This window comes from Elephantulus edwardii, unplaced genomic scaffold (genome assembly GCF_000299155.1).
Source record: "Elephantulus edwardii isolate Elephantulus edwardi_28Jun2011 unplaced genomic scaffold, EleEdw1.0 scaffold00005, whole genome shotgun sequence".
Taxonomy (NCBI): domain Eukaryota; kingdom Metazoa; phylum Chordata; class Mammalia; order Macroscelidea; family Macroscelididae; genus Elephantulus; species Elephantulus edwardii.
The window spans coordinates 27343918-27353552 of NW_006399755.1; the positions used below are offsets into that span (position 1 = coordinate 27343918).

The 9635-nt window shown below is 40.5% G+C and overlaps 1 protein-coding gene across 1 annotated transcript in view; it reads right to left on the reverse strand.

Annotated features, from left to right (window-relative positions):
- The window catches only part of ROR1 (receptor tyrosine kinase-like orphan receptor 1), a 255286-nt gene that overhangs the window by 181730 nt on the left and 63921 nt on the right, over window positions 1–9635 (reverse strand). The window contains exons 3-4 of the mRNA XM_006879844.1: window positions 7483–7770; window positions 6146–6176 (exon numbers count right to left, since the gene is read on the reverse strand). Coding sequence (XP_006879906.1) covers window positions 6146–6176; window positions 7483–7770 — 319 coding nt within the window. The remainder of the gene's footprint in view (window positions 1–6145; window positions 6177–7482; window positions 7771–9635) is intronic.

Below are 9635 nucleotides of genomic sequence, written 5' to 3' on the forward strand. Positions count from 1 at the left end.
GAAACCAGCCTGGACTTCTGGTAGTTCTCTGTTGATGTGCTGTTCCAGTCGTTTTTGGATAATCTTCAGTAAAATCTTGCTTGCATGTGAAACCACGCAATGATTTTAATGAATCTTTTACTGAAGACTACCCTATTCTAAGCCAACTTTAGTGTCTCTGACACACCTGACCTCATTGCCACAGTCACTGTGTCAATTCCTCTCATGCAGTGTCTTTCCATCATTCCAAACATGATATCCTTCTCCAAGGACTAGTCCCTGCTGACAATATGCTCAGAGTAGGTAAGGAGGAGCTTGAAAATCCTTGTCTCCAAGGAGCAGGCTGGTTTCACCCTCTTCAGGACAAATCTGTTTGTTCTCTTGGCAGCCCATGTTATGTTCAATATTCTTCTCTACACCACAACTCAAAGGTATTGATTCTTCTGTCTTATTTTGCTATTGTCCAGCTCTCAGATGCAAAGCAAAAAATTGAGAAGACCATAGCTTGAATCAGGCACACCTTTGTCTCTAGACTGACAGTGTTGCTCTTTAGCACTTTGGAGAGGTCCTCAACAGCAGACTTTCCCAATACAACATATCTTTGGATTTCCTGACTGTTGGTGGCCAGAACGTGGATCTGAGCAAGATTTAATTATTAACAACTACAATTTTTAATCCATCTATTATAATATTGCCTGTTGGCCTGATGGTGAGAATCTTTGTTATCCTGATATTGAGATGAAATCCATATTGAAGGCTAGAGTCTTTGACCTTCTGCAGCAAATCCTTTAAATCCTCCTCAGTTTCAGCAAGCAGGTTGCATCATCTGTATAATGCAGGTTGTTGATGAGTCTTCCTCCAATTCTGATGCCATATCCTTCTTCATTTAGTCCAGCCTCCTGAATGATCTGTTCATCCTGGAGAGGGTTAAACCAGCCTGCTCCATGGAGGCAAGGATTCTGGGGCTTTGTCTGACATATTTTGGACATATTGTAAGGAGGGACAGGTCCTTGGAGAAGGACACCATACAGGCTATTATTTGATCATAAAAAAATACAGTGAAGTACTAATGTATGTTAAAACATGAATGAACCTTGAGAACTTGATGCAAAATGAAAGAAAGGAGATACAAAAGACAATATATTTTATAATCCCGCTTTTATGAAATAAAATAATAACAGGCTAACACATATAATTAGAAAGTAGATTTGTGGTTACCAGGAGCTAGGTGGAGAGGCAACCAAGAGTAGATTCAAGGTTTTCTTTTAAGAGTAGATTCAAGGTTTCAGCACATTTTAAGGTATTGAATATATATTCTAAAATAAGACAGTGGTAAAATTTATCAGCTGCTTTTTGGTTGCTGTGTACCATTGAACTGGAAGTGATCCATAGCTGGCCCTCCAGTGGGTTTTCAGAGACAAGAAACCACTTGGGGTAGAGATTGCCTATCCTTCTCCCACAGAGCAGCTTGTGGATTGAACCATGTGCCTTTGTAATTATAGCACAGCTTCTTACTAGTAGGAAACCAGTGCTCCCTAAAAGTTACATAAAGGAGCCCTAAAGGTGGAGCTGGGGAGCTCCAGTGGCTTAGTGGATAAGCAATGTGCTGTCAACCCAAAGTTAGGCAGTTCGAATCCATCAGGTGCTCTGCAGGAGAAAGATAGGAAATCTCCTTCCATGCAATTTATAGCCTGTGAAAACCTACTGGAGGTTCAGCTATGGATTGGTTCCAACTTGGCACCATATAACAACACTGGCGGACTGTGTAAAGGACAGAGCTAGTAATTTAAAGGTTTCCAGTTCAAATCTGGAAAAATTATGGAGAGTTTCCTCCCATAAAGGTTTACAGCCTCAGAAACTCAAGGAGGGTCACAATGAGTTGAAGCCAACACAATGGCAGAGGGGGGCTATGGGCTATATGGAGCCAAGGGGGCAGAGTGATTAATAGCTCCACTGTTAATCAAAAGGTGAGTAGGCAGAACCAGCCAGCTGCTCTGCTGGAGCAAGATGTAGAATCTACTCCTGCAAAGACCACAACTTTGGAAATGCTATGAGGAAGTTTTAGCTTGTCCTATGAGGTCTTTGTAAGTCAGGATTGTCTCAATGACAAAAAAGTTCTTAGAAGGGTTATCAAACCGTGAATATACTCAAAAGAAAACAGAATAACATACTTTAAAGGGGTGAATTTTATCCACATTGAAATGAATAAAAAACTTAGAAAGTTGTTATAAACTAGGTCTGACACAGCGCTTGGGGGAAGATTAGGAAGAGTGGACAGGTAACGAACAGTGCATTGGAACAGATGGGGAAGAACTATCTGAAAGGAATATATGATTAGGCATTATATGTTTGACAACAATCTGGAGCAAGTAGTATGTTGCAAAGTGGACTGGCTGAGGGAGATGGGAGGAGGAGGGAGGAAAATGTGCAAAAATGAATGAATTATAAAGAACAAACTTAGAGTGACTTAAGAGAGGTTTTCAAATTTGTCATTACGCTCAATAGCATATAAGTTCAGTAATAAATAATAAATATATATAAAATAATATAAGTACTTATTCTTAAAGGAAAACAGAAAAAGAAATTTTGTGACACTAATGTCACAATTTGTGAATTATGTACACTGTCTCTGGCCTGTGAACAGAACTCCCAGACATTCACGACAATGATTAAAATAGATGCCTTTGATAGTTTCTGGTTTTCAGTCACATGAAAAACATAGCTTTACACATATTTTTTTAATTTTGTCATTTCAAAGTTCTATTTGTCAAGGTGGGAGGATAGAGCATATTTTGCCTCACCGTCTGTTAGCTTGATTTATAGCTTTTAAATATTTAGACGGATGGTATGTGGGCCTGTGCTGGTACTTGTGCCTCAGGCCCTACAAGTGTTAAGAGGGAGGCCAGCACTCCACAATGACAGGAGAAAGAGAGCCCACAGCTATGAACACAGCCAAACTCCAATCCCAAACGAAGATTGTGATTCTTCTACAGATTAAAACACTGTCCAGAAATCTTCTTGCAAAAACTCACTGCAGTCCCTTTGAAGAAGTGACAAAAGTCACACCCGGTTTGCCTTCTGAGTCCCAAGGACCCTACAGGTGTTGCGGGGCATTGCAGCTGTAAGTGGTACCGAGTCCTCCTCTGGGTGCACACACTTAAATACATTTCTTTGTTCTGAATGGTAGGGTTTTGTCACATCTCACATCGATGCCTATTTATTTTCCTTTCTGTAACTTGTGACTGTGCCACCTTGAAGCGAAGCAAGTAATTTTAGAACCATATTTCACTCCTACCTTGAAAAACACATCATTCAATTTGACCAAAGGCATTCAGAGCTACCTTCATGGTTGTGCTATTCCCCTGGTTATCATTTTTCCGGGCTGCCAATCTCTTTGCAGGAGTCCTGGAGTGGTGCAAAAGGCTAACCTAAATGAAAGGTTGGTGATTCGAAGCTACCCAAAGGTACCTTGGAAGGCAGACCTGATTATCTACTTCTGAAAGGTTACAGCCTTAAAAATCCCAGAGAATAGTTCTCTAAAAGATATGGAGGCTGCATGAAAATAAATCAAATTGACCACAATTGAGTTTTATCTACTTCTAGGGACATTTGGCTGTTTGGTGGGTCTCATCTGGATTGGGAATGAGATAGGTATATTATTTGGGAGTTAATCTTAGGAAGACAGGTTCTCTAAGAGGGCAATGGTGGCAAAGCAGAAAAAAAAATTCAAAATCATTGTTATGAAGTCAAACCCAACTCCATAAAGATGTGGCCTTTGAATTAGTGGTGTGCCTTACCACAGACTATATACCAACAGGAGTCAAAAAAAGGGGGGGGGAGAATAATGAATTGCTAGCTTCTAAATGAGAACTCTGATGGCCTAGTAGTAATAAACTGTGCTGCAATCCCAAAGGCACGAGGTTCAAATCCACCAGCTTCTCCACAGGTGAAAGATGGGCAATCTCCTCCTGAGTGATTAAAGTGCTTCTGAAAACCTACTGGAGGGACAGCTTGAGTCGCTTCTGACTTGATGGTACACAACAACAACAGCTTTTAAAAGAAAGAGGAAAAGGTATGCCAAAATATCAACTCAAACCAGACTGGTGTTGAGCCAGCTCTCTTAGTGACACTACAGGGCAGAGCAGAACTCTGTTTTATTGGTTTTCTGAGACTTCTAGAAATCTTTGAGGAATCTGCTTCATTTTCCTCTTGAGAGGGAGGGTCCTGATCACTGGCCTTTTGGTTAGCTGCGCAACCCACTGCACCACCAGGGACCCTAAATGCCAATTACTCGCCACTACTGAGTCAGTCCTGACTTGGTAGTGACCTCCCTTTGGGTTTCTGGGGCTGCATATCATAAAGAGAGGAAACAGCTCATCTTTCTCCCAGGATCTGCTGGTGGACTTGAATCACCAGCCTTTCAGTTGGCAGCCTGATAAATTACACACAAGGAGTGCCAAAATGAACATGGGGACTGCACAGCTAAGGGCTCCATGGGATTTCCAGCTTGGACTGAATTTAACTGTTATTCCCTCCAAGCAATTGTGGCAACTGTATTGCCAACTAATGTGATGGATAATCTGACAGCCAACATGAAAAGGGGTGCCTGACATCAAAGCATACTTTCAGCTGTGTTTGAACATCTTTAAGGAGCTTCAGTGCCCTCTGCTTAGACATCAGGTCATGAAAGTGGTACACAATTTTCATACTGAACTAAAAACCATGAGAGACTTAGGATGCGTTCACCAGAAAGACGTTACGACAAAAAGAATGAAAACTTTAATAGGAACACATAAGTGTTTGAAAATTATTTTGATAACAAAAAAGGAACTCTCTGATGTAAATATGACGGGCAGAAAGCCATCCGCCCAGTGCCCAGTGATAAACGCAGATTAGTGAACCTCATCAGTCAACCCGTGACACAGATTATCAACCACATAGAAGCACAGATTAACAGGAACAAATAGAGTCCCAGGGTGGGAAGCATTTCTTACAGCAAATAATAGACGTTTCAATCTTTGTTTAAATAAGACTTCAAAAAGATTCATATGTTAAGTCAATAGTGTGACCACTTTTTATTTCTTTTTTTAAAAAAAGATTTTAAAAAAAACCAACCCCAAACATAAGATAGAGTGGTCATACTTCTGCCTTGTTTTAAGATCAATGAACACTTTCTACCTGGGCAAGGAGGCTGTAGTCAGCATCTGGGTGATAGTAAAGACCATTTTACTGTGGCCTTTAACTGGCTGATGAAATGGCAAAACAGTGTGGTTAAAGGCCAATGTTTATTTTACCCATTACCTCTTTTATTAATGGGATTGTGGGCCATAGGGCCTCCAGGCACACACAAATGTATTAAAATATCCTACACTATAATTAAGTGGCACAGAGGGGATTAGAGCAAATTAAGTGGCTGTTATATTTGCCACAGTGTAGTCTAGGCCAGATACTTTGATGCTCTCATGATGGTGAATTTTACTTGGGAAATCTACAAGACATGGAGAATGTTTTCTTGCATAGCAAGGGCTTTTATTTACCAGCCGTTTCCTGGCAAAAAGAATTACAATAATAAGAAAAGCATAAAGAAACATAAAGTATGTAAGCCTTGAGTGAAAGGTAAGACTCCATTAGCCAGAATAAAGGTCAGATGCAGCAACAATAGCATCAGTTAATGAAATAACACTTTTAGACTTCATTAACAAGGAACTCAAAAGTGAGAAAGCAAGAAAAGTTTTCAGTAAACTTAAAAAAAAAAAAAGTCAACAAACTCCCACAACACTCCAGGCTTTCTTCCTCAAAGTGAGTTAGAATTCTTTTCGAGTTTTTGAAAGAGATTGAAAATTAAGTGATCATCTAATTACTGCTGTGTTCAATAAGTAAGGCAACAAAAAGACCAGTGCGCTGTCATTTTTTTGTTTGGTTTTTACGAACTCTATCATTCCCATTGACTATTAAACGAATTTTAAAGTATAAAGTGTGAGTAGGGGTTTGCTTTGATTAACTGGTATCAACAATATTACACTGGAGGTTACTGTTAATACTGGACTTCCATGCATCTTCCCATCAAGACAGAAGCAGGGCAGGGCAGATACCATCACTGCCTGTGCTTTAGAAATGTGAGGAGAACAGCTCAGAAACTACAAGAAGGGAGATAAGAAGTACTTACGAGGATCCTGGGCTTGCTGTGGGAGGGGGCCCTGGAGAAAGAAAAGAAAAACAGTGAGTCCAAGAGACTGAAAGGCAAATAAGTGACTGTACCCTGAGACCATTACAAATGAAAGTTCTCAGCCACCCCCAGGTGATAATTATGTTCCTGAGATATATTGGTTTTGCTCCTTACAATCACACTATGAAAAAACATACCAGTGAGAACGTGTCTATATCCCACAGCTCAGGGACGGAAAAAATGCTAAGGCAAGTGCTGAAAAATGAGTCAACAGAGTAGATGTTGTCAGACTGAGGAGGGAGTTTCCAGTGGGAAGGTGGGTGGCTGTGGGCACTCCCGGATCGCACCAGTCGCTTTGGTGAGAACTAGAAAGAAGTGGTAAACATGGTACAAATCCTCCTACCTTCTTTGGACAAAGAAAAACCCTGCTGGGAAGAAATGCTCAGTGACATAGTAGTTTATGGAGGGTCAGAGAGAGTTGGTCATTATTTCAGCTTTGCTATTTACTACTTAGGCAACCCTGGCTTGGTACTTAAGCTCTGGGTCTTAGTTTATTTATTTGGTAGTAAGAATGCATTTACCAGCTTTGGGATCACTGAGCACAGGCTGTTATCATGTCCCATTGAGTCAGAACCGACCCGCAGCTGACCTTCCAATGGGTTTTCAATGGCAGTGCATCATATGAGATGTTGGCCATCCTTCCCACACAACAGCTGGTGGATTGCCTCTGCGTGTCTTTGTGATTGCAATGCAGCTTCTTGCCACTAGGCCACCAGAGCTCCTGACACATAGGTCCTCTTTGGACACTTAGTCTTTCTTTGCCTTATGTTGTATGTGGTTAAGTACTGTTGATTTGGAATTGACATATAGTGGACCCACTAGCAGGTTTTCACCCACTTTTCTTCTCCGGAGCAGCTGGTGAATTTGAACCTGGTATCTTTTGGTTGGCAGCACAATTCCTTATAACTAAGCCACCGGTAATACCGAGTAGTGGTCCAGTCAGTTCTATTTCATGGTAACTCGATGGCACATAACAACAACCATCACCCAATCTGTTTCAGAGTGGGCCTTTTTTTGAGTAATACTTTCAGTGGCTGGCTGTGAACAATCTGCAATAGGTCACCAGACCTTTCCTCTGAGGTACTTCTGGGTACTCTTGAACTGCCAACCTTGAGGTAACTGAAGGTAAGACCTAGAGACTCCAGGGCATACAGCACAATCATTCTCATTTAGTACGTCTCATAGTACCTTCCTCCTCTCCACTGCGGTCTTGAGTCATTCTACCATGTTGAACTTAAAATCAAAGGCCAGGCCAGACCCAAGAGGAAGCTGCTTACCGAACTTGACAAATAAGACTCCAGTGGTAGAAACCACCTTCTTGCCATTTGTCGCCACACACTGGAAGTAGCCTGTGTCTGTGGTGTCCAAGTTTCTGATACGAAGTCGAGAGCCATAGTTAGTTGCCCGAAAGGAGATTCTCCGGGGTTCCTGCACCACTGGCGCATCATTTTTGAACCAGCGGATGGTGGGAGGTGGATTCCCAGAGACTTTGCAGTGCAGTTCTGCCGTCTGCCCCAAGGATGTAGTGATGTTATTCATGGGCTCATCCAGGGTCAGGTAAGAATCTGTGAACATAACAGGGGAGGAAGCAGGTAAGCTGGAGAGCACACACTTTCCAGAACACTGATGGTGTAGTGGTGGACCATTCATCGCTGGCTGCCCCAGGATTATAAAGACAGTCAACAGAAAAACCAGCTAGAGACATAAAAGAAACACAATTATACATTTACCAAGGTCCCATGGCTAATAAACAACCACCCACAGAGTCTGCCGTTGGAAGGAAATTTGTTACTAATAATAGTGTAAAACTCCAAGTTTTCACATAATTATACAGTACTCATGATAAATACACTTTGTAAACAACAAGAATTTTCTTTTTCAGATTATAAAAATAATACCTACTTGTTTTAAAAATTCCAACAATCCAGAAAAAAAGAAAAAAGGTGAAAATTCACTTCACTTCCTCACCCTAAAATAACATTATTATTAACATTCTGGTAAGCATTTGTTTTAGCTTGCCTACTTTTGATAAGAAAGAAAGAATTAAGAACTGAGCAGAACAGGGGCAATATATTTATAGCTAGGTGGCACAAGATCAAGAAGGATGCTAGAAACTTTCTTCCTGGTGATGGGAGACAACATAATGAGTCAAAGTATGTTTTGGTACCATTATTCAAATCAACCATAATATGTTGCAAAAATGCAATTGTAAGCATTGATTTTTAGACTGAGATATATTTTATATTCTGAAATGCACAACTCTTAATCATATAGTTCCAAGATGACTGACAAATGTATGCAACCAATTTTCTATAAAGAGAAAATCAGCAAAACCCAAGAAAGACCCCTTGAATTTGACCTTCTGTAGTCAACTTACATTCCTATTCATTTACCTGTCGGCTACTGTTAGGATTTCTATCATATACTTTGCTACTTCTGATGTATCAAACAAATATAATTATACTGTATGTTTATTTTGCATTTGGCTTTTCTTGAGGTATACAGCACCAAAATTTTTTATAACATATGTATCTTATGTGGGAGTGCATGTGGGAGTTGTACAGTGAATAAGGAAGACCAAAGAAAAAGTCATACCTTTGAATTAGGTGCTGGCTAAGAGTATAAGCAAAAGAAAAAGCAAATCTGCCTTAAGAAGGGCAAGCTACTGGGAAGCAAGGGTGGTGAGGCTCGGTCTCACCTACTTTAGACCTGCTATCAGGATTGGTCAGTCTTCAGAAAAGAACATCATGCTTGGAGCTGTGGTGGCTTAGAGATAAGGAGTTTCACTGCCATCCCAACAACACACAGGTCAAGTCCACTAGCTGCTTTGTGACAGAAGGATGGACAATTTCCTCCCATGTGACTTGCTGCCTCTGAAAACTACTGGAGAGTCAGCTATTAACTGGTTCTAACTCAATGGAACAACAAAACAACAATATACAACAACAAAACCAACATTCTTCAGTAGCAGTGAGCCCTGGAGACATGATCTATATGGAGTTGTGTGGCTAGCCCAAAGGCTGAGCTTTGCTGCCTGTTCAAATCTGCAAGTTGTTCTGCATGAGAAAGACAGGCAATCTTCTTTCAGGCAATTTACAGCCTCTGAAAATCCACTCAAGGGTCAACTATGAGTTGGTTCTGATTTGGTAGCAATTGGGAGGGTGTTTCAAGAATAAAACATTTAAAGATTATATTAAATAGTTGTGAAATTCAGTTGTAGAAAAAGTAGATAATATAGTTCAAAATATGTCATTCCTTTACTATTGGACATAGTTGACCAATTCAGCAAAGTAGCAGGATACAAGATCAACATACAAAAATCAGTTGGATTTCTCTACAGTGACAGAGAGAATACAGAGCTGGAGCTAAGAAAAGCAATGCCCTTCACAATAGCTAATCACAAGATTAAATATTTGGGAGTAAATATAAC